The sequence below is a fragment of the Chiloscyllium plagiosum genome, unplaced genomic scaffold (genome assembly GCF_037043375.1).
Source record: "Chiloscyllium plagiosum isolate Xiang-an unplaced genomic scaffold, Cpla_swu_hap1 HiC_scaffold_20, whole genome shotgun sequence".
Lineage (NCBI taxonomy): Eukaryota > Metazoa > Chordata > Chondrichthyes > Orectolobiformes > Hemiscylliidae > Chiloscyllium > Chiloscyllium plagiosum.
The window spans coordinates 65,762,266-65,788,489 of record NW_028270158.1 but is presented as its reverse complement, the minus strand read 5'-3'; the positions used below and the strand labels follow the sequence as shown (position 1 = coordinate 65,788,489).

Here is a 26,224-nt window from a genome sequence, read left to right as displayed (position 1 = left end):
CCATTCACTTTGAAACAGCCCCTTTTTTTTGACAGTGCTAGCACAGTGTTCAAATAATTTACCAGGATCTCACTAATGTCTCGTGAGATGAATAGCTTCAATCAGGAATTTCTTTGGTAGAAAAGACATCAATTCAGCAACTTGCACACTTGTCCAGCAACTAAAAGTACTGTGCAAAATGACTTTCTAAAGTGATCCCGATAGGTGCTTTTGAAATCTATGCTTTGTTTTTGTTTGTGCCTGTTGAAGCTGAGTAAGTTCATGCATTACATTTTTGGTATTGAGTTCAGAGAAAAGCATTGAACTTTACTGGCTGGCTACCTTGTAGGTTTTAGCCTAAGGCATTGTAAGCATGTAAGAATTTACAGTGGAAGTAAAAATGTTGCGATGAATTATAACTAGCTCAGCCAAGCCAATACTGCTAACTATTTTTCTGGTTGGAAACTGTTCCTTTTTGGAATTATTCATAATGTGTTATTATCTTTTTAAATTTGATTCCCTCCCATCATTGCCAAGCATTTAAGTTTCTACTTGGAAGCTTGTAGACAGTTAATTTAAAAAAAAATTAAAGAGATGCATTCAATTTTTGGTACAGTGCAGAATTACCAAAATTATGATGGAGTTTGAGAGGGTGAAGTTATGAGACAAGACAAAGCCCACCTTCTCTCTGTATGCAAAAAAGGGAGACATGAGTACGGTGTTTAAATTCAGAGTGTGTTCCCATGCCAGAAAATGGATACTGCCCTTAAAAAATGACCATCATCCACCTATGCTGATGTACCCACAATGCAGTTGCAATAAAGAACAGGAAGAGAGTTTTGAAGTGATGATCCTTCTACGTGTTTTTAAGAAAAATGTGTTTTTCTGTAATTGAATTTGAAACACATGGCACAAGTTGCAGTTTAATACAACACAGCAAGCTATTTATTACTGCAAGCTGTTTAAAAAGTTTAAACAAATGAGTGAACATATTTGGGGTCAGAGAACTTGTTGATTAAATTTAGTATGCAGTCAACCATAAATTATAGGAGTAAATTAGGCCATTTAGCCCATCTTGTCTGTTCCACTATTTGATAATGTCTGCCATTTTGGAGAACAAGAAGTACATTTAATTTAATTTGTGAACTTCCTACTTAAGGCAGCAAATTTGTTGAGGTAGTATATTAATAAATAAAAATATCTTTAAAATTTTTTAAAATAAACCAATAATTATTTATGTACATATTTCATTGGTTTTGATGCTACATTCCAGAAGAGAAATTACTAAAGACATGAGCTCATTTAGACCCTTATTTTTTAAAAAATAAAGTGTAACAGTGTTTACCAGGGTGATGGTCAGTGATTGATAGACATGCGTACCCTGGGAATTTTTTGATCCTAATTTGTGTATTCATGTGCAGTGCTCAACCTAGCAGTAACATTGACCTAAAACACATCCATAAGGTATTTAAAGATTTTTTTCTTGTGGGATAATAAAAATGAGGAGAAATTATTTTAAAATAATAGTTGGCTTTGGAGGCACTTGGGGTTGGAGGCTAGTATGTGTGCACACATTGGAGTGAGGAGGAACAGCCTTGGTCTTTCTTTGTTCCACGTTAAGTGAAACAGGATATTTCCTCAATCCAGTTGGCTCCTTCTGCCAACAGGTAGAATGGGACTACTTGTCTTGTAATTAACATTATGTTGGCGCTGATGAGAAAATCAAAAGCACGGTGATTTAGCAAGCAGTCCTGGATATGTTGTTAAAAGGTGCCCTCCCCATTATTGCATCCCGAAAGCTATCATCTAATCTCGTTGAAGGAATGATTGAGTGAGGGAACAGGTGATAGATATACTATTTTTCTAACCAACCTGTTCAGAGATGTTATTACACATCTCTTGAGCAGGTGGGACTTGAACTTGGGTCTGTCAGGGATAGGGGCACTACCACTGAACCACAAGAGGGTCCCTGGTTGATATATTACTGAAGAGTTAATTGGATTTGAATGGATTGTATAAATGTGCGGAGCTATTAATCAGTGGAGAGAAGGTTTTATGGGGTATGGTTAACTGAAATTAAGCTCAAATAAAAGTGTGGAAGTAGCAAGAATTTTTTTAAAATCAGGCTTCACATCAAATGTCAACAAAAGATTAAAATTGATTGAAATCTCTGCAAGTAAACTGGAAAGATATTTTTAAGTAATGTTAAATTAGCATTAGGAAATGAGTTGGCAGCAGCTGCCCAGTATAAACACAGGAAAGTTAAATAATTTGGAATAAACTGTGGTTCTATTTATTGAGATATAATGCATATGGATAGAGAGGAAGTGGAGATACAACTTGATTTGCATTACAGACCACTAACCATGAAAGAGAATTTATGGGCTGTATACAAGAGCAGTCTACCAATACCATTGAATAATTTTAACTGTTTGTAGATAGATTGGGTTTTACAATCTTGAAATAAGGTCAAATGTCTTACAACATCAGGTTATTGTCCAACATGTCTATTTGAAACTGCAAGCTTTTGGAGCGCTGCTCTTTTGTCAGGTGAAGAGAAGCATATAGGCACAGAATTTATAGGCAGAGAGATCAAAAGACTATACAAATGGTGTGAGTGGAGTGTTTAGAAGAAGTTTTTAGAATCCCTACAATGTGGAAACCGGCCATTCGGCCCAATCATTCCACACTGACCCTCTGAAGAGTAACCCACCCAGACCCATTCCCTGACCCTATTACTCTATGTTTATCCCTAACTAATGCACCTAACCTACACTATGAGAATTTAGCATGGCCAGTTCACCTAACGTGTACTTCTTTGGATTGTGGGAGGAAACAGGAGCACCTGGAGGAAACCCAGGCAGACACTGGGAGAATGTGCAAACTCCATGTAGACAATCGCCTGAGGCTGGAACCGAACCAGAGACCCTCGCACTGAGAGACAGCGGTGCTAACCACTGAGCCTGTCTGAAGTTAGTGTGTTAAATTTGTATAAGGGAACTTTTATGAAACTACGAGGTGCAGATTGGCAAGTGGTGGATGAGAAAATACACTAAAAGGCATGTCTGTACAGAGGCAATGGATGGTCTTTAAAGAACGATTGCTTGACTCACAGAAAGTTTGCGTGCTTTCAAGGTGCAAATACTTAAAAGTGTCAGTGCACTGTGATGAGAAAAGTTCAAGATTGTATAAGTTTAAAATAAAGAGCACATAAAGTTGCCAGAAATAGTAATAAATCTGAGGATTGGGAGAATTTTGAGAAGACAGCAAAGGACGACCAAAAATTGGTAAGGAAAGAGAGACTTGAATATGAATGCAATCTTGAAAAAGAAAGTGGATTATAAAGGTTCTATAGGTACATAAAAAAAGGATTTGTTAGACTGAACAAAGCAGAGTCAAAAAAGTATATAATAGGAATTAGAGAATTGGCAGAGAGCTAATTGATTACTTTATGTCTGCTTTTGCTGAGGAAGGTGCAAGTAAGCTTCCAGGATTGGAATTCCAAGTGGCCAGGGTGAATGAGGAGTTGAAGGCTATGATTGAGAAAATTGCACTGGAGTAAAATTAATAGGCTGAAAGCTGATAAATTCTCAGGATCTGATATTCATCATGCCAGAGAGAAAGAAAGATTTTACAGATACAAAACAAATATGATGGGCTTAGATGTAGCACGACATGAACCCAAGATCACAGTCACATGGGTACAGAACTTGGTGATCAGTTTCTGTGTTGTTCTCCCCGCCCCCCCCCCCCCCCCCCCCCCCCATACTGTTCTGTATTTGTAAAAGCTTCCTTACTGTCCTGTTTTGACATCATCGCCTTGATAATTTGTTATGATCTCTCTATCAAATTAGTTTGTACAGTTTTAGATTACTTGTTACTTTGTTGAGACCCTTGATATGTTATTACATGTTATTCTCGCCATTTGTTTTGTCTTCAGCACCATCGTATCTTTAATTTTTTGTAATTATTTCTCTGCCTCAATTATTCGGATCATAGGTCATCCCTTCACTTGCTATTCAGCTGATGACAGTTTACTCTCACAGTCTGACAGTTTTGATCACTTGCAGAGTCTTATTATTCGGCCTGTGGACTCTCCACTCACACTATTTGTAGAACCTTTTGATCTCTCTGCTGATAAATTCTGTGCCTGTCTGCTTCTCTTCACTTCACCTGACGAAGGAGCAATGTTCCGAAAGCTGGTGTTTCAAGTAAACCTGTTGGACTATAACCTGGTGTCATGTGCCTTCTGACCTTGTCCACTCCAGTCCAACACTGGCAACTCCACATCAATCCTAAAATGCACTCCTTTGTAAAAGAGCCTGAATCTACAAATTTTCTCAAAATATTAAGCAATACCTCCTTGAAGTGACTGTAATTCTCTACTTTTGTCTCTCCTCCCCTATTTGAAGACATGATGAATTGTGCTCAGAGAATTAGTGCAATTACCTTGTCCTTCCTATTTATCCTATGTGTTTGGATTCTCTCTCAGGGCATGTCTTTAAGGCATATATTCACATGCTTTGATAGAAACAGAATAGAATCACAGCATCATACAGTACAGAAGCCCATAGAGTCCATAATGCCAAAATACAAGACTGCTGTTATGAATCCCACTTTCCCACAGAAGGCCCACAGCATTGGATGTTGTGAAAACTTTGTGTTCAAATAAGCACTTTTTAAATGTTCTGAGGTTATCCACCTCAACAACCCTTGTCGGCAGTGCATTCCAGACTCCCACTTCTCTAGACTAACATTTAAATCTGTTCCCCACGCCATGTCTCTTGTTAGAATCTTATAACCAGGAATTCAAAGCTTTTAGCCTTGCACAAATTGAAACAATGTCTCCCTGAAATTAAAGCATTCACATTAGTCATTGTGATTTGAACATCTACCACTCAGTCCTGATTCCAGTTTTATTACTATCATTGACCCTAATTCTGTTTCCTGGTTTTGATTTTTAAAAAATTAATATTTGTGACCATTCTAAAGCAGGGCTTTTATCTTACCACTTTTTTTGATTGTACTTGACCATTTCATTTGAAATACCAGGTGTTCCAACAGTTTTATTAATTGTTTTTCATTTCTTTCGCATTTCAAATAGAGTTGATCTGCCAGAGGTTGTTCTCCCAAGTTGTTTGTAGATGGAATGAAGTAGGGAAAAGAGTCCCATGTTTCTCTTTAATGAAATTGCAAGTTGATCCTTTCACAATTAGGAGAAAGTGAGGATTGCAGATGCTGGAGATCACAGTCAAATTGTGTGGCCATATTCCTGATGAAGGGCTTATGCCCGAAATATTGACTCTCTTGCTCCTCTGATGCTTTTCCACCAGCCGTGCTTTTCCATCGCCACACTTTTTGACTCCTTTCACAATTAGTTGATTATGCACATCTGGTTTGTTGACTCCTTTCTCTTTCTGTTGCAAGTAGTCTTCATGTGACAATTTGAAGATGGCTTTCTCATGGTGCTTCTTCTGTTTGATGACATGTCCTACTTTTTTTTTGTGTTTTTATCTGGTAAGAAAAGATAGCTACTATGTAGGGGTGGCACAGTGGCTCAGTGGTTAGCATGGCTGCCTTACAGCACCAGGGATCCGGATTCGATTCCAGCCTTGGGTGCTTGTCTATGTGGAGTTTGCACATTCTCCTCATGTCTGTGTGGGTTTCCTCCCACAGTCCAAAAATGTGCAGGTCAGTGAATTGGCCATGCTAAATTGCCCTGAGTGTTAGGTGCATTAGTCAGGGGTAAATATAGGAAAGGGGAATGGGTCTGGGTGGGTTACTCTTTGGATGGTCAGTGTGGACTTGTTGGGCCGAAGGGCCTGTTTCCATACTGTAGGGAATCTAATCTAATTTAATCTGATCTTTCCTACCCTGCTGCCATAAAACATGCTGCTCTGTTCACACAGCTTGGAAGAACAAGGATGAAACATAAAACAGTACAGCACAGGAACAGGTTCTTTGGCCCACCAAGTCTGTGCCAACACATGATAAATTTTGAAACTGAAATCCTTTTGCCTCGATGCGGTCTGTATCCCTCTATTCCCTGCCTATTCATTAATCTGCCTCTAAAATATTGCGATTGTATCTGCCTCCACCACCTCCACTGGCAGCATATTTCAGGCACTTACTATCCTCTGTGTAAATCAAAACTTGCCCCTCACATCTCTTTTAAACTTAGCCCCTTTAACCTTAAACCTATGCCCCTTAGTATTTGACATTCCTACTCTGGGAAAAAGACTCCGACTATCCATTCTATCCATGCCCCTCATAATTTTAGAACATAGAACATAGAAAAGTACAGCACAGAACAGGACCTTCGGCCACGATGTTGTGCCGAGGATTAATCCTAATGTAAAGTAACATATGAGCCCCTCAATTCACTGCTGTCCACGTGCATATCCAGTAGTCGCTTAAATGTCCCCAGTGACTCTACTTCCACCACCACCGCTGTGTAAAGAACCTAGCTCTGACGTCTCCTCTATACCTTCCACCTAATATGTTAAAATTATGACCCCTTGTGCCAGTCAGTCCTGCCCTGGAGAAGAGTCTCTGGCTATTGACTCTATCCATGCCTCTCATTACCTTGTATACCTCAATCAGGTCACCTCTCGTCCTCCTTCTCTCCAGAGAGAAAAGTCCGAGCCTAGTCAACCTCTTTTCATAAGACAAGGCCTCCAGTCGAGGCAGCATCCTGGTAAACCTTCTTTGCACCCTCTCCAAAGCCTCTGCATCTTTCCTATAATAGGGCGACCAGAACTGGACACAATATTCCAAGTGTGGTCTCACCAGGGACTTGTAGAGCTGTAGCAAAACCTTGCAGCTCTTAACTTGATCCCCCTGTTAATGAAAGCCAAAACACCATATGCTTTCTTAATAACCCTATCCACTTGGGTGGCAACTTTGAGGGATCTGTGTACTTGAACACCAAGATCCCTTTGTTTCTCGACAATGCCAAGAATCTGTCTTTAACATATTCAGCATTCAAGTTCGACCTTCCAAAATGCATCACTTCACATTTTTCCAAGTTGAACTTTATCAGCTTTTGCATCCAGTCTATGTCGCACTGCAGCCTGCAATAGCCCTCGATACTATCAATGGCAACTCCAACCTTTGTGTCATCTGCAAATTTTTTAACCCATCCCATAACCTCCTCATCCAAGTCATTTATAAAAACTGCAAAGAGCATAGGCCCAAGAACAGAGCCCTGCGGGACACCAATCAACACTGACCTCCAAGCAGAATACTTTCCATCTACAACCACTCTCTGCCTTCTGTCAGCCAACCAATTCTGAATTCACACAGCCAAATCTCCCTGTATCCTATACCTCCTGATTTTATGAATAAGCCTACCATGAGGAACCCTATCAAATGCCTTGCTGAAGTCCATATACACCACATCCACTGCTCGACCTTTGTCGACCTGTCTTGTCACCTCCTCAAAGAACTCAGTAAGATTAGTTTAGCATGACCTGCCCCTCTCAAAGCCATGCTGACTGCCTTTAATCACACTGTGCTTTTGCCAAATAGTCATAATTCCTATCCCTCAGAATTCTTTCCAAAACCTTGCTGACCACAGATATAAGACTGACTGGTCTGTAATTGCCAGGGATTTCCCTATTACCTTTCTTGAAAAGAGAAACAACATTCTCTGGTATGACTCCCGTGGAGAGTGAAGAAGCAAAGATCTTCGCCAGCGGCTTAGCAACTCCTTTCTTCCTTACCGGAGCAATCTAGGATAAATCTGGTCTGGCCCTGGGGACTAATCAATTGTAATGTTTGCCAAAATTTCCAGCACATCAACTTCATCAATCTTGATCTGTTCAAACCTGTATCCAGCTCCTCAAAGTTCTCATTCACAACAAGGTCCCTTTCCTTAGAGAAAATTGAAGCAAAAAACTCATTTAGGGCTTCCCCTATCTGCTCAGACTCCACGCACAAGTGCCCTACCTTCTCCCTGATCATTCTCTTATTCCTCACGAATAAGTAAAATGCCATTGGGTTCTTCCTAATCCTTCCTGCCAAGCCTTTTTCATGTTCCATCCTGGCTCTCCTCAGTCTATTTCTGAGCTCCTTTCTAGCAAGCCTGTAATCCTCTAAAGTTGTGCTAGATCCTTATTTCCTCCACCTTACATAAGTTGCCTTCTTCCTTTTAATGAGAAGCTCCTCTGTTCTCGTCATCCAAGGCTCCTTAATCTTACCCCTTCTTACCTGTCTCAGAGGAACAAATTTGTGCATCATTCGCAACAACTGCTCCTTAAACAGTCTCCACATGTCTGCTGTGCCCTTCCTATGGAACAATTGCTTCCAATCTATACTTCCCAACTCCTGTCTGATAGCATCATAGTTTCCTTTTCCCCAATTAAATATGTTTCCTTGGTAACTGCTCCTTTCTCTCTCCAAGGCTATGGTAAATGTGAGGCCGTTGTGGTCACTGTCACCAAAGTGTTCTCCCACTGCGAGATCTGACACCTGTCCTGGCTCATTGCCGAGCATCAAATCCAAAATGACCTCTTCCCCTCGTCGGCCAGTCTACATACTGAGTAAGGAAACCCTCCTGAACACACCTGACAAAAGCGGCTCCATCCAAACCATCCGCACTAAGGAGGTTCCTGTCGATATTGGGAAAGATTAAGTCACCCATAACAACAACCCTGCTACATCTACATTTTTCCAAAGTCTGCCGGCCTATGAGCTCTTCAATCTCTCTACTGCTATTAGGGGGTCTGTAGAAAATCCCCAATGAAGTGGCTGCTGCCTTGCTGTTCCTAACTTCCACCCATACTGACTCAGTAGACAAACCTTCCTCAACAACCTTCGTTTCTGTAGCTGTGATGCACTCTCTGATTAGCAATGCTACACTCCCTCCTCTTTTTCCACCCTCCCTGTTCTTTTTAAACATTCTAAACCTTGGAACATTTAGCAACCATTCCTGCCCCTGTCTCCATTATGGCCATGATATCATAGTCCCAAGTACTGATCCATGCTCTAAATTCATCATTCTTATTTCTGACATTCCTTGCATTAAAGCAGACACACTTTAACCGATTCCTTCGTTTCACCATGTGAGAAACCTTCCTGATAGATTTACTACATCCTGTCACTGCCCCATCTACAATTACCCCCCTCCCAGATATGTAGCTCTGGTTCTCACCCCTCTCCCAAACTTATTTAAACCCTTTCAAACCCTCCTGAATTTTGTAGACTTCCAACAGGTTGCCCTTGATCCTTTGAGTGGAAACAAACCAAATTTGTTTAATTTCTCCTCATAGCTAATACCTTTCAAATCAGGCAATATTCTTGTAGACCATTTCTGTACCCTCTCCAAAGCCTCTCATTCCTTCAGGGAATGTGGTGACCACAACTGTTTACAATATTCCAAATATGGCTTAACTAAAGTTCTATAAAACTGCAACATGACTTGCCAGTTATTAAACTCTGTGCCCTGTCTAATGAAGGCAAGCATGCCATCTCCCTTCTCTACCATCTTATCCACTTGTGTTGCCACTTTCAGGGAACTGTGGACCTGTACACTTAAATCCTTCAGTATGTTGATGCAATAAATAGCAGAACCCTTAGGAGCATGAGATCTTCCAAAGTGCATCACCTTGCATTTGTCCAGATTAAACTTCCATCTGCCATTTCTCCACCCAAGTCTCAAGCCTATCTATCCCTGTTGTATCTTCCGGCAATCCTCTCTATGCACAGCTCCCCAAATGTTTGTGCTGTCCACAAACTTACTAACCAGGCCATCTAAATTCTTCTCCAAATCATATGGCAGCACAGTGGCTCAGTGGTTAGCACTGCTGCCTCACAGTGCCAGGGACCCAGGTTTGATTCCAGCCTTGGCCAACTGTCTGTGTGGAGTTTGCACATTCTCCCTGTGTCTGCGTGGGTTTTCCCTGAGTGCTCCAGTTTCCTCCCACAATTCAAAGATGTTCAGGTTAGGTGAATTGGCCATGCTAAATTGCCCATAGTGCTAGCTGCATTAGTCAGGAGTAAATATAGGGTAGGGGAATGGGTCTAGGTGGGTTTCTCTTTGGAGAACCGGTGTAGACTTGGGCCAAATAACCTGTTTCCACACTATAGGGATTCTAATTTAATCAATACATTAAAAATCATTTTCTATTTATTAGATATTATACATCAGTATACATGTACACTGTGTATGTATATATATATATATACATATATATATATATATATATATATATATATATAATATATATTTAACTGTGTGTGTGTGTGTCTCAGAGTGGCTAGCATTGCTACCTAACAGCACCAGGGACCCAGATTTGACTCTAGCCTTGGAGACTGCACATTCTCCTTTGCCTGTATTGGTTTGCGCCGGGAAATCCAGTTTCCCCAAAGATGTGCAGGTTAGGTGGATTGGCCATACTTAATTGCCCTCTAGTTTCCAGAGGTGTGTAGGCTCGATGGATTAACCATGATAAATGCGGAGTTACAAGTATAGTGTTTTGGATATGCTATTCTGAGGGTTGGTGCAGCCTCGATGGGCCAAACGGCCTCTTTCTGCACTGTAGGGACTCTATGATTCCAAGAACTCCCAAGATGTTTTAGACATGAATAAAGAGCAAGGGGCTGGCTAGGGTGCATTTAGGGACAAAGAAGGGAATTTACATGTGCAGCCTGAGGAAGTGGGGAGGTCCTTAACCAGTACTTTGCATTGGTATTCACAAAGAAAAACGACATGATGAGTCTTGGGAGGGAATATGGATATTCTAGGGCATGTCAGTATAAAAAAGGGGGCAGTGTAGGGTGTTTTGAATTTAACATGGCCAATTCTATTCCTAGCCTCACTGGCTATCTTGGCCTTAAAACATACTCAATGATGCTGCCTCTATTGCTATCTTTGAAAAACATCCACAGATTCATACCTCAGAAGAAATTCCTCCTCATCAGAGATTCTGCTTTCTGCTGCGAGATTTCTACAACCCCTCAAAATTGCTCTGTCAAGCTGCATCTTGTTTCAAAAAGGTTACCTCCCATTCTTTTGAACTCTTGTGAGTTTTGCCAAACCTACTGAACCTCTGTTCATAAGAAATTCCACCATACTCTGAATCAGTCTAGCGTACCTTCTCTGAAATAAGACCACAATAAGTGGTTTTACTTTGGTCCTATGTAAATTTCACATTCCTCTCTGCTTTTGTTTGAAACCATAAGACCATAGAAATAGGAACAGGAGTTGTCTGCTCTGCCGTTCAGTAAGACCATGGCTGAAATGACATTACTTCAGTGCTTTTTGCTGCCTTTTCCTCATAATCCTTGATTCCCTTAATAATTAAGAATCTATTTCCGTCTTAAATATACAGGAGGACTCTGCCCCCACACCTCTCTGTGACAAGGAGTTCCAAAGACACTCAATCTTTGAGAGAAGAAATTCTTTGCCATCACAGGCTTAAACTGGTATCCCTGTATTCTGAGACTATGCCCTCTGGTCCTAGCCTCTCCCATGAGGGGCTACATCCTCTCAGCATTTACTCTGTTGAGCTCCTTAAGAATTCTAAATGTTATTTGATCACCTCTCATTCTGATAAACACCAGTGGGGAGTGTCCCAATCCGTTTAGTCTTTAGTCATCCGAGTTAACCTTCTCTGAACTGTCTTGAATGAAATAACAGCTTTCATTGAGTCATACAGCATAGAAACAGGCTGTAGGTTTACCATGTCTATGCCGATCAACAAACACCAAACTACATTAATCACATTTACCTGCACTTGGTCCACACCCTACTGTGCCCTGGCATTTTAAATCCTCATCTAGATGCTTGTTAATTATTGAGAGAGTATGTGCCTCCACCATTCCTTTCAGGCAGCATGTTCCATATATCTACTACCCTCTGGGTGGACAAAATCTCATCTTATCTCTGAACTGCTTAAACTTGTGCCCTCTAGTCTTAGACATGTATGCTATGGGGAGGAGATTCTCATGATCTACTCTGTCTATACCTCTCAGTTTTGTACACTGACTGCTCTCAATATGTTTAGTCACATTTTCAAAAAAAAAGAATTAAATTAGTCAGACAGGATCTCCCTTTAACAAATCCATGCTCATTATCCCTGATCAATCAGGGCGATCAGGGATAGTGGAGGGAACTTGTATCTGGAGTTTGAGGAGGTAGGGGAGGTCCTTAATGAATACTTTGTTTCAGTATTTACTAGTGAGAGGGACCTTGTCATTTGTGAGGACAACACGAAACAGGCTGTTTTTGAAACAGGTAGATGTTAAGGAGGAATATGTGCTTGAAATTTTGAAAAGCATGAGGAATAGATAAGTCTCCTGGGTCAGACAGGATATACCCAAGATCTTTATGGGAAGTGAGGGAGTAGATTGCTGCCCCTTCGGCAATGATGTTTTAGTGCTCACTGTCCACTGGAGTAGTGTCAGGTGATTGGACGGTGGCAAATGTTATTCCCTTGTTCAAGAAAGAGAATAGTGATAATCCTGGGAATTACAGACCGTGGGCGGCATGGTGGCACAGTGTGGGCGGCACGGTGGCACAGTGGTTAGCACTGCTCCCTCACAGTGCCAGAGACCGGGTTCAATTCCCGCCTCAGGCAACTCTCTGTGTGGAGTTTGCACATTCTCCCCGTGTCTGCGTGGGTTTCCTCCGGGTGCTCCGGTTTCCTCCCACAATTCAAAAATGTGCAGGTTAGGTGAATTGGCCATGCTAAATTGCCAATAGCGTTAGGTGAAGGGGTAAATGTAGGGGAATGGGTCTGGGTGGGTTGAGTTTCGGCGGGTCGGTGTGGACTTGTTGGGCCGAAGGGCCTGTTTCCACACTGTAAGTAAACTAATCTAACCTAATCTTTTATCGGTGGTGTGCAAATTATTGGAGAGGATTCTGAGAGTCAAGATTTATGATTACTTGAACAAGTAGAATTTGATTAGAGGTAGTCAGCATGGCTTTGTGAGGGGCAAGTGATGCCTAACGAATCTTATTGATTTCTTTAAGGATGTGACAAAACATGATGAAGGTAGAACAGTGAATGTGGATTTTAGCAAGATGCTTGATAAGGCTCCCCTTGGTAGGCCCATTCAGAAAGTAAGGAGGCATGGGATATAGAGAAGTTTGGCTGTCTGGATACAGAATTGGCTGGTCCATAGAAGACAGAGGGTGGTAGTAGATAGAAACTATTCGGCCTGGGGCTCGGTAACCAGTGGTTTTCTGCAAGGATCTGTTCTGGGACCTCTGCTCTTTGATATTTATAAATGACTTGGATGAGGAATTGGAAGCGTGGGTTAGTAAGTTTATCGATAATATGAAGGTTGGTGGAGTTGTGGACAATGTGGCGGGTTGTTGTAGGTTGCAATGGGACATTGACAGGATGCAAAACTGTGCTGATAAGTGGCAGATTGGGTTCAACCTTGAAAAGTGTGAAGTGTTTTATTTTGGAAAGTTGAATTTGAATGCAGAATATAGGGTTAAAGGCAGGATTCTTGGTAGTGTGGAGTAACAGAGCGATATTGGGGTCCATGTCGAAAGGTCCCTCAAATTTGCCACTCAAATTGTTAGGGTTGTTAAGAAGGTGTATGGTGTATTGGCTTTCATTAGCATGTGAATTGAGTTTAAGAGCTGTGAAGTTATGCTGCAGCTCTATAGAATCCTGGTTAGACCACACTTGGAATACTGTGTTGAGTTCTGGTCGCCTCATTATAGGAAGGATGTGGAAGCTTTAGAGAGGGTGCACAGGAGATTTACCAGGATGCTGCCTGGGCTGAAAGGCATGTTTTATGAAGGAAGGATGAGGGAGCTGGGGCTTTTTTCATTGGAGCAAAGAAGGTTGAAAGGTGACTTGACAGAGACACCTCTTCCTACTGCCCCCTTGACCATGACCCCACCCCCCATCACCAAATCATCATCTCCCAGACCATACAGAACCTCATCACCTCAGGGGTTCTCCCACCCACAGCTTCCAACCTCATAGTCCGGGAACCCCGCACTGCCCGGTTCTACCTCCTTCCCAAGATCCACAAGCCTGACCACCCTGGCCGACCCATTGTCTCAGCATGCTCCTGCCCCACTGAACTCATCTCTACCTACCTCGACACTGTCCTATCCCCCCTAGTCCAGGAACTCCCCACATACGTTCGAGACACCACCCATGCCCTCCACCTCCTCCAAGACTTCCGTTTCCCCGGCCCCCAACGCCTCATCTTCACCATGGATATCCAATCCCTCTACACCTCCATCCGCCATGACCAGGACCTCCAAGCCCTCCGTTTTTTCCTCTCCAGACGTTCCCAACAGTACCCCTCCACCGACACTCTCATTCGTTTGGCCGAACTGGTCCTCACCCTTAACAATTTCTCCTTTGAATCCTCCCACTTCCTCCAGACCAAAGGGGTAGCCATGGGCACACGTATGGGCCCCAGCTATGCCTGTCTCTTTGTTGGCTACGTAGAGCAGTTGATCTTCCATAATTACACCGGCACCACTCCCCACCTCTTCCTCCGCTACATTGATGACTGCATTGGCGCCACCTCGTGCTCCCGCGAGGAGGTTGAGCAATTCATCAACTTCACCAACACATTCCACCCTGACCTTAAATTTACCTGGACCATCTCTGACACCTCCCTCCCCTTCCTGGACCTCTCCATCTCCATCAGTGACGACCGACTTGACACTGACATTTTCTATAAACCCACCGACTCCCACAGCTACCTGGATTACACCTCTTCCCACCCTATCTCTTGCAAAAATGCCATCCCGTATTCCCAATTCCTCCGCCTCCGCCATATCTGCTCCCAGGAGGAGCAGTTCCACTTCTCAGTGGGGTGGGGAAGGAGATGAAGGTGATAGGTCAGGGAGGAGAGGGTGGAGTGGATAGGTGGAAAAGGAGCTGGGCAGGTCGGACAAGTCCGGACAAGCCAGGGGATCGAGTTGCTGGAGGTTAGAAACTAGGATGAGGTGGGGGAAGGGGAAATGAGGAAACTGTTGAAATCGACATTGATGCCCTGGGGTTGAAGTGTTCCGAGGCGGAAGATGAGGCGTTCTTCCTCCAGGCGTCTGGTGGTGAGGGAGCGGCGGTGGAGGAGGCCCAGCACCTCCATATCCTCGGCAGAGTGGGAGTGGGAGTTGAAATGTTGAGCCACGGGGCGATTTGGTTGATTGGTGCGGGTGTCTCGGAGATGTTCCCTCTGCTAGGAGGCGCCCAGTCTCCCCAATGTAGAGGAGACCGCATCGGGAGCAACGGATACAATAAATGATATTAGTGGATGTGCAGGTAAAACTTTGGATGTGGAAGGCTCCTTTAGGGCCTTGGGTAGAGGTGAGGGAGGAGATGTGGGCGCAAGTTTTACAGTTCCTGCGGTGGCAGGGGAAAGTGCCAGGATGGGAGGGTGGGTTGTAGGGGGGCGTGGACCTGACCAGGTAGTCACGAAGGGAACGGTGTTTGCGGAAGGCGGAAACGGGTGGGGACGGAAATATATCCCTGGTGGTGGGGTCTTTTTGGAGGTGACGGAAATGTCGGCGGATGATTTGGTTTATGCGAAGGTTGGTAGGGTGGAAGGTGAGCACCAGGGGCGTTCTGTCCTTGTTACGGTTGGAGGGGTGGGGTCTGAGGGCGGAGGTGTGGGATGTGGATGAGATGTGTTGGAGGGCATCTTTAACCACGTGGGAAGGGAAATTGTGGTCTCTAAAGAAGGAGGCCATCTGGTGTGTTCTGTGGTGGGGTTGGTAGGGTGGAAGGTGAGCACCAGGGGCGTTCTGTCCTTGTTACGGTACTCCTGTAATACCAATTCACACTTCCTTGTCTTCCTGGTGGTCACTTCTCTGTCTGTGTAGCCCTTACTGGTGGTGTGAGCAACTCGCTTAAATGTGCTATCCACAGGATTCTCAGCCTCATGGATGCTCCAAAGTGAGTCCATCTGCAGCCACAGACATTCCATGTGGTAAATCAGGAGCTGCAGCTGAACACACTTCCTGCATACTTGGTCATCATGGAGACTTGAAGCCTCCTTGATTTCCCACGTTGCCCCAGGCTGCTGTTTGAAGCTTATCAACTACAAACAAAAAAACAATTACCCCTCCAAAGTCAGATTTCTTTGTTTCAAGCTCTTGGTCTTGGTCTCTTGCTCACACTTTCTCTCTATCCTAACAAACTACATACCACAAATAAGGATTTTTCTCCCCCTCACCCTTCTGTTATTACTCATTCAGTCTCTAAAGTTGGTTCCTAAGCAGCCAATCCCCATGCCCAACATTTCTTTTTTGATCCTCACATCATCTCGGAAGCTCCCACTCTCACCGCCTCCACAGGTTTGCTCCTCTCCCGCTGCTGCCATTCCCCACAGGTTCTCTGCTCTCCCTCTGACCCCTGTGGTCTATTTCCAGACTTGTAGGGGTTCTATGATCCTCCCCTTCTTATTTCCTCTCTCCGTATATGTATTCTCTGTCTCGCACCCTCTCTCTCTGTCTCGCACTCTCTCTCTCTCTCTCTCTCTCTCTCTCTCTCTCTCTCTCTCTCTCTCTCTCTCCTCCATCCTCACCCAAACTGGAATGTCAGTGGTCAGTTTGCTCATCTTCTCTGTTGTCCCTGCTCATAGTCACAGAGCTTGAAAGAACTTTGCAACTGTTGGGACAGTTGCAGGATCCAAGGTTCTTATGGGAACCCAGCAGGTAGTCCTCTAACTATCTCATCTTCATTCACACCATCCTGTTTCTGACCACAGACCAATTTTCAGTAATACATACTTTGAATGGTATGGCCACTTCTTGCAGCAAAATCTCCAGATGATATTCCCCTTCCCTGATGTGGCACATTCTATAGCTCGGGTTCTGTCTCCTCTACTCTGATCCAAAGTTCCTTACACTACAAACATTTATTACAGATTTGTTTGTTCTGGATTGCTTTGGTGTCTTGCAGCTCCCACGTGCTGCATTAGCATCCTTATCATATTTTATTTAATTTGTTAATCACATTGCAATCTCTGCACTTTGCACTTGAAAAATCACCCACTTGTTGCACTTCCTTGTAATTATTCTTTTAACACCAGTATTAATCTTATACTTAACAAGGTATTTTTAAAAACAGGAGCGAGAAAAATAACTGGAGACCTAAACTCTAAATCCTCACTAATCCCACTTGTCAATCATCTGCTTGCCTGCACTCATTTCACATTATGGTTCATGACATCAATCTACCACTGGTCTAAATGCAGTTTAGAGTCTCAGAATATACTATTTTGATCATTGAGTATAGGATACACCTTAATCACTTACCAATTCTCACTAGTTAATCAGCTTTGTTTACTGGAGGCTGAAACGTTTTAGACAAAAGCAACTAAACACCTCTTTATCTTTCTCTGTTTAACTCGCTGAAACATTCAACTCTGGCAGTAAAATCTCAACTCAATCGGCAATTTTGAGAGGCTCCAAACACAAAAGGCCCAGCTGAGTCACTTAATGAGGTTCCAGTACAGCTGGTGCTTAATTAATTTGCTGTTTCACTGGAACCCTTGGGGGAAAAATGTGCTGCTTAAGGTAGGTCCCTAGAGAGCTTGAACTGTGCATTTCAGATCAATGCCAACTAAGAATTAATATTGCACAAAATTAAAAATTTAGACCTTCTTACCCAATAATGTGTGTGCTCAGTCTGAGGCTGAAACTGCTGAAAGTACAGCAACAATGAAATCCTCAGGTGGCAAGCACAGTAGGTATCTTTCTGGGGGTTGGTAGGGGTCGCAGGTTGATCTCCGGTTCTGTTCTTCCCCACAAGAGGAAACGTTCAGTAACCACTGTCCAAAAAACTTTCTTAATACATCCTTTTTTCAAGATAAAAGTGATCTACCCTTCTGGCCCTTTTCTGAAATGTATACTTACATATTTCTGTCGAATCTTCTCTGTACTATCTCCAGTGCCTCTATAGCCTTGTTGAAATTTAATGACCAGAAATCCATGCAATGTTTTAAGTGTGGTCTAACTGAAGTTTCATATGACTTTATCATCATATCTTTACTCAATCGGTCTGTCTCAAAAGAAGTACTTATTAAAAAATGCTTACCTTGTGCAACTTTACTGCAAGTTTTAGGTATAAGTGACTTTCTTGGTCATCCTGCCAAATGTGTGAGCTTACCTTTGTCTACGTTGAACTTTGTGAATTACTTGCCCTTTTTGTGAGACTGTAATGTCCGCTTATAATTTGTTAGAATCCTCTGTAACTTCCTGACTGGGGCAAAGTTTGTCTACTGCTATTATGTTATCCTGAATGAGTTCAGCTACCCCATCTTCATTACTTCTCTCTGCATCTTTTCTAAATAATTTATACAATTCAATATTAAATGCCCACCCTGATTTTCCCACAACCATGCTTCAGTCATCATTACTGTGTTTGTGTCTGGTTCTGTATCAGTATGCAGAAGATAAGTATTGGAATGTCTTCATTCTGCATCAGTCTTTACAATATGGAACTCTTCGTCAGAAATGCCAGGGTGACCAATCCCATTGGTATTGAAATCATGTAACTTCCTTTTAAAATGCAGTTTATCCCATTCAGGAAGTACTGTCAGTAAACTTTCAAAAAGTTAGTAACTTCTTATAGTTCTATATGTGGTAACATTGGAGATGTATCTGTATAGCCTAAGTTAACAGCATGTACTTTTCTCAACTAGGAGACTTTCTACATTGGACAGCACTGGTGAACGAGCAATGACTATAACTGAATGGTTAAAGAGTAATTTTTGCTGAATTTATTAAATAAGGCAATCAACAAAATATTTTTTCTAACTGATGGAATTGTGTTGAACTATTTGTACTTAATAAAATATTGAATTCTGTGGAAGGGTCACTGGATCTGAGACATTGACTCTGATTTCCCTCCACAGATGCTGCCAGACCTGCTGAGCTTTCCCAGCAATTTCTGTTTTGATGTCTGGTTTCCAGCATCTACAGTTCTTTTGGTTTTTAATTAAGAGATTGTATTTATCATAATTTATGATCTCTGCTATGCCATACAAAGGAGATTCCAGAAAGAGAGCACATTTCTACTCGAGCAGAAGGATTTTAGTATAACATTGCCATTTGTTTTCATTATGAGTGTGGTGGATAACCTGCTTAACACGAATGAATTTGTTTTGTATTTTGTTTTATGTTATTATTGGTGCTTTTTCTTTCAAGATGGTTGGGATATCTTGGCCTGCTACTTTTTGATGTTCTTATCTGTCTGCTGGTGCTGTTTGGATTAATCCGAAACTCAAAGGGAATCCTCATTTGGTAAGTGTTTATTTTAAACTTCATTCATAGGATGTAGCTATTGCTGATCAGGCCAACATTTGTTGCCCGTCTGTTAATATACTTTGAAAGCTAAGTTTAAAGTTGGAATTGAGGTTAGAGATGTGGTAGCAAATGTGCAGCAACTGCCTGAGGGTTCTAGGGACCCGGGTTCGATTCCAGCCTCGGACGACTGTATACGTAGTTTCAATATTTCAGCTTTGGGTACGTTCATTGCAAATGTATTCACTATGATCCCATTCTGCAGGTAACATATTTAGGGCGATGGCTTTTGTGTGCATAAGTATACTGGTGATTTTGGTGGGCTGCACGGTGGCACAGTGGTTAGCACTGCTGCCTCACAGCGCCTGAGACCCGGGTTCAATTCCCGCCTCAGGCGACTGACTGTGTGGAGTTTGCACGTTCTCCCCGTGTCTGCGTGGGTTTCCTCCGGGTGCTCCGGTTTCCTCCCACAGTCCAAAAGATGTGCAGGGTCAGGTGAATTGGCCATGCTAAATTGCCCGTAGTGTTGGGTAGGGGGTAAATGTAGGGGTATGGGTGGGTTTCGCTTCAGCGGGTCGGTGTGGACTTGTTGGGCCGAAGGGCCTGTTTCCATACTGTAATGTAATCTAATCTAATAACGAAAAGATTTTGAAATGCCATCTTGATCTTTAGCTGTCCATATGTAGTGTAGGGTCAACCACAATGGTATTGGTAAGGGAGTTCTGGGATTTTGAAACACAACAGTGAAGAAATGGCCAAGTTTCAAGTCTGGATGGAGTGTGACTTGGAGAAAGGGGAGAAACCTGCAGGTGTTGGTCTTCCCATTTGTGGTGCTCCCTTGTCCTTCTTGATGGGAGAGGCTTATTGGTTCAGAACATGACTTGTGTGATGCAGAGTGCATTCAGTGTATTTTGTTGGCAGCTAAATTGTTTTCATTTTAACAATCTATCGTTTGGACATCAGTTCCAGCAGCTCTTTCTCACATAACTTGGATCACATTAGGAAATTGTTATCAGAAGTTTGGGACTAGTGGCATCAGGGCAGTTTTCTGGTTGAATATTCAGAAACGGAGCAAATTGTCCAAGCAGTTGTCTTTGTGTAATCATCAGTGACAGCGCTGTCTCAATAGCCTTCCGTGAGCCAATTATTTCCACTCACAACCAGGGTTAGACAAAAAATGTCCAAAATTACTCATTTTGGAGAATTTTACTTGCCCTTATTCTTTCTGCAAGACACTTTTCACCCCTCTGATTCTTCCTTAGAGGATATTAACTTATTGGGCCAGATTTTTACTGCCAGGTTGATGTAGTGATTGGAGTTGACCTTGTTGACTAAGAGTTGTCATCCAGTGCTTTCCAGATTAACAAGTGTAATCAGAAGAAAGGGGCTGATAGTTTCCTGGGTTGCCAGGGGTGTCTGTGACATGTGCACTGTTTTATTGTTTGGTTGATCTAGATGTTTTGTATGTGTTTGCATCTTACTGTTTGCTTTTTAGTGAGATAAGGCGGGATTTGAGGTTCGTCCTCATTTCCCTGCGAACTGGTTGTACTACTTGGGGTGTGGCCTTGCTGCTCCTTTCCCCTGTAAATTGCTGTTTTTTGCAAACTGCTGTTCATTGTTAACTGTTTGTATTTTGTACAGTTTGATAATTTTTTTAAAAATCAGGCAAATCATTAAAATATACTATCTTCATTACCATGTATCAGTGTTTGAAAGATTTTGGTGGGCAGATTGACATGTTTTTTTATGTAACAAGAGTGATTAGATTTATTTTTTAAATATACCATGTACAGCCTGAGATCAAGAAAGATGCTATATATGGGGTTTGGCTTTAATATTTACCACCTTCATCTTGTGCTTTTATTTTGGTGAATTAAAACAATCTGTAAAATAATTTTTTTTAAAAAACCCAGGAGACTGGCTAGCTGCAGCCATTGTACTGTGTACTAGTAAATAAGAGGTGACTTGGTGACGGGATACCGGCCTCAAAAAGAAGAAAAACCAGGAGTCCGTGTACTCTGTACTAGTAAATAAAGGGGGACTTGGTGGCGGGTCCCAACCTCTGTATGAAAGCAATATAACCAGGAGATTAGATCCTCTCCCTCAGAGTGACTGACTCTGAACTGGCTGGTCACAGCCAGTGCATTGTGCACAAGTAAATAAAGGGTGACTTGGTGACGGGATATCGGCCGCTCTGCAGTTATTGCAGTGACAATGAGAGAAAACAAGGCATGCCTGAAGACCATTTGCTTACTACAGTCATCTTGGAGTTAGGTAAGCATTTCTGACATTGTGCCTTTGTTTAGGGAGCTTGACTCATTTTATCCTCCTGTCGAAGTCTGGCCCAGTATGTGGAAAGAATGCAATACTTTTTCTGGGCAAATGACATTGGGGCAGACGAAAAGCAACAAGTAATCCTTCTGACTGTTTGTGGACCCACAGCATTCTTGGTTATAAACGGCTTAACTTTCCCAGAGGCCCCAAATACTAAAACCTTTAAAGAGTTGTCAGAGTTAATTAAGGGATATTACGAGCCCAGCCTCCTCTAATTCGGATACGCAATCAGTTTTATTTGCGAGTTAGAAAACCGTATCCGTATCGAGGTTTTTGACAAAGTTGAACACTGAATGAGAGACCGTTTGGCATGTGGGATTAATGACGTAACCATGCAGAAGCACCAACTTGAAGCCCAATTGGACTTCAAACATGCACAACATCTGGTGTTGTCATTAGAAAATGCGGCACATAGAGCATGGGAGCTACAGGGTATCCCAATGGAAGTGAGCTGCCTCACCTTTGAGCCTGGAGAATACCACTTGATTGTAGTCAATTGCAGAGCCTCACGCAGGGCATATTCTTAATAGAGGGACCCTAGGCCAACCCACAGCCGAACCCCACAACAAAGCCGAGTCTCTGCCAAGTGGCAAAAAGGTTCTTCAGGATCTGGATCAGCAAGCCATTGTAGTTGCTGTCAGTATGTAGATTCGAGACAGCAAAGGAGTCCAACAAGGCAGTACCCAAGAGAGTTCACGCCCTGAAATGTCCCCCACCTGTGAGTTGGAGCAATTAAGTTGCTTAGTGATATCGGAGCCAGTTAAAGTTAATGTTGCCTTAAATGGTCACCTAGTTCCTATGGAGGTCGACATTGGTGCAGCTATATCTGTGGTTGCAGAATCTGCCTTTAACAAGATTCACTCAGGAATCCAATCCTTAACCTTGCACAAGACCTCAGCCAGACTGAAAGAATACACTGGGGAACTGTTGCAGATTAAAGGTATGACTTCAGTTCTGATCTCCTATTAGAAGCAGTTGGTGCAGTTACCACTGATGGTAGCTGAAATGTGTTGCTGGAACAGCGCAGCAGGTCAGGCAGCATCCAGGGAACAGGAGAATCGACATTTCGGGCATAAGCCCTTCTTCAGGCTTATGCCCGAAACGTCGATTCTCCTGTTCCCTGGATGCTGCCTGACCTGCTGCGCTGTTCCAGCAACACATTTCAACTCTGATCTCCAGCATCTGCAGACCTCACTTTCTCCTACCACTGATGGTAGTAAAAGGCTTGAGCCCAAGCCAACTGGGGTGGAATTGGTTGAGGAAGATTCACCTGGATTGGCTCAACATTTTTCAATTAGAAAATGGCTGCCTCAGTTAAGTCCTAGTGAAATACCCAGGAATATTTCAGGAAAGGCTTAGGACTATCAAAGGGGAGGTGGGAGGTGTTGCTATCCTTTACAAAGCTGGGCATCAGCGATGCTTACCTGCAATTGCGACTTGATGAGAAGTCCCAGAAGTAAGCTACAATTAATACCCATTAGGGTTTATATCAATATACAAGATTGCTATTTGGGTATCATCAGCCTGCACCCTTTTCCAGTGGAGCATAGAGAACATTTTGAAAGGGTTACCCCAGGTTGCAATTTATTTGGATGACCTACTAATAACAGGGAAAACCGATTAAAAAGTACTTGGAGAACTTGGGCATAGTGCTTGAACATTTCTCCCAAGTGAGCATATGCCTTAGAAGGGAAAAATGTGTGTTCCAGGCACTCCCAGTGACCTACTTGGGTCACAAAGTCAACAAAACCGGGTTACACCCATTGGGAGAGAAAGTGAGCCCAATCAAAGGACCCCTGGCTCCCACGTCTGCACCAGAGCTTAGGTCTTTCCTTGGATTAGTGAATTATTACGGAAAATTTATACACAACCTGGCCTCCATCTTGGCACCATTACAACTGCTATTGAAAAAGGTCAACCTTGGAAATGGTAGTGTGGCTAAGAAATAGTCTTTAGGGAAGTGAAAAAGCAGCTATCATCATCCAAGGTATTGGCCTACTGTGATCCGAAGTGAGATAGTACAGTATCAGGTAACATTGGCTCACTAGTGGCCCAATGGAGAGGAATGTCCGATAGCATATGCTTCCTGGACTTTGACTGATGTTGATTCCAAACATGCCCAGATAGAGAAGGAAGGTTTGGCGGTCACCTTTGGTGTCAGGAAGTTCCACCAGTACCTTTTACAGATGGGAATTTTTCATAGTAACAGATCATTTAACCCCTCCTAGGGCTACTATAGGAACGCATGGATTACAACGGGATCTTGATCAGATGGGCCAATAGTCTGAGGAGTGGCAGATGGAGTTTAATTTAGATAAAGGTGAGGTGCTGCATTTTGCGAAAGCAAATCTTAGCAGGACTTATACACTTAATGGTAAGGTCCTAGGGAGTGTTGATGAACCAAGAGACCCTGGAGTGCAGGTTCATAGCTCCTTGAAAGTGGAGTTGCAGGTAGATAGGATAGTGAAGAAGGCATTTGGTATGCTTTCCTTTATCAGTCAGAGTATCGAGTTGGGAAGTGATAAAGCGGCTGTACAGGACATTGGTTAGGCCACTTTTGGAACATTGCATGCAATTTTAGTCTCCTTCCTATCGGAAAGATGTTGTAAAACCTGAAGGGTTCAGAAAAGATTTGCAAGGATGTCACCAGAATTGGAGGATTTAAGTTGTAGGGAGAGGTTGAATAAGCTATGGCTGTTTTCCCTGGAGCGTCGGAAGCTGAGGGGTGACCTTTTACAGAGGTTTATAAAATCATGAGGGCATGGATAGAGTAAATAGACAAGGTCTTTTCCCTGGGGTGGGGGATTCCAGAACTAGAGGAAAGAGACCTATGGGACAACGTTTTCATGCAGAGGGTGGTACATGTATGGAATGAGCTGCCAGAGGAAGTGGTGGAGGCTGGTACAATTGCAACATTTAAGAGGCATCTGGATGGGTATATGAATAGGAAGGCGAAAGTGAGGATTGCAGATGCTGGAAACCAGATTTTAGATCAGAGTGGTGCTGGAAAAGCACAGCAGGTCAGGCAGCATCCGAGGAGCAGGAAAAATCGATGTTTCAGGCAAAAGCCCTTCATCAGCCCCCGCATATGAATAGGAGGGGTATGGGCCAAGTGCTGGCAGGTGGGACTAGATTGGGTTGGGATATTTGGTTGCTATGTATGAGTTGAATCGAAACATGATCTGTTTCTGTGCTGTATATCTGTATGACTCTATGACATGGTGGTACCACCAATAGCTTCCAATGGAATTCAGGGTTGGGCCCTGTTCTTGACACGTACAACTTAGAACACCGTCCAGGAAGCCAAGTGACTAATGTGGATACTTGAGCTGCCTCCCAGTGGCAGCTAGTCTACCGGTGGTACCTACCCTGGAAGAGTCAGTTTTAGTTTTGAATTTCCTAGACACCATACCAGTCACCACTGACAATATTTGACTGCGGACACATAAAGATCCGGTCCTAGCAATGGTAATGGGGAAGCAGAAGGACCCTCACAACCAGGACTGAAACCTTTCTGGATCCGGTGAGACCATATCATCATAGAGGATGGCATAATACTTGGGGGAGCAAGGGTGATTGTCTTGTGTAAATTTCCCTGCCAGATTCAGACTGAACTCTGCCACGGTCATCCAGGAGTTTCCAAGATAAAGCTGCTGGTAAGAATCTAAGTCTGGTTGCTGGAGTTGAATGCTGACACAGCTGTGTTGGTAGAGCAGTGCCCAGAGTGTCAACAAGGACAAGATTTGGAGGAGCTGGTGTCAAACTGGGGTGGACAAAGTTTTTTTAAAAAAAAAATCACACGACACCAGGTTATAGTCCAACAGGTTTGTTTGGAAGCACTAGCTTTCGGAGTGCTGTTCCTTCAGGTGGTTGTGCAGTATAAGTTCGTAGGACACAGAATTTATAGCATAAACAAAGGACAAGAATTGCCACCATCAGCACCCCCACATTTGTGGGAATGGTTAGGTAAACCTTGGACTAGGTTTTCTGTCAACTATATCAGTCCTTTCATGGGCTCAATGTTCCTGGTCATTGTGAGTGCCTATTCAAAGTGGTTGGATGTGTATAAGCATCGTTCATGATACATAGACTCACAGAAGTATTGGTCATGGACAATGGGATGCATTTACCACTAGGAATTCGAATATTTCCGAAAGTCAAATTGTATTGGCACAGAAGGACAGCCAGGTAAAAACAATGACTGCAGATGCTGGAAACCAGATTCTGGATTACAGTGGTGCTGGAAAAGCACAGCAGTTCAGGCAGCATCTGAGGAGCAGGGAAAAAAAAAAAAAAATCGATGTTTCGGGCAAAAGCCCTTCAGCCATCCATCATCTGTGATCTCGCAGAAAGAGCAGTCCAAATGTTGAAGGCAGACTTAAATGTGCAGCCTACAGCGTCAATTGATATCAAACTAGCCCAGTTGCTGTTCAATTATAGGACCAACCAACACACAACAACAAGGATAGCTCCAGCAGAGTTGCTGATGGGCAGAAGATTCCACACCAGGTTAAACCTAATATTCCCAGACCTGGTGGGGAGGGTAAAATGACAGCAGGAACGCCAGTGCTGTCCACATACTGCCTCTAAGCAAGAGACACAATTTAATTCTGGAGACAAAGTTGATACCAGAACCATGGAAATGGCCCTGGTTGCGAGATCGATGCAGGGTCAGGT

General features: G+C 43.0%; 1 protein-coding gene across 3 annotated transcripts in view; it reads left to right on the top strand.

Annotated features, from left to right (window-relative positions):
• Window positions 1-26,224, top strand: part of LOC122560473 (protein tweety homolog 3-like) — a 307,798-nt gene that overhangs the window by 155,053 nt on the left and 126,521 nt on the right. For all 3 annotated transcript variants that reach the window (XM_043711109.2, XM_043711111.2, XM_043711110.2), the window contains exon 5: window positions 19,118-19,213. In XM_043711109.2, the coding sequence (XP_043567044.2) occupies window positions 19,118-19,213 (96 nt within the window). The remainder of the gene's footprint in view (window positions 1-19,117; window positions 19,214-26,224) is intronic.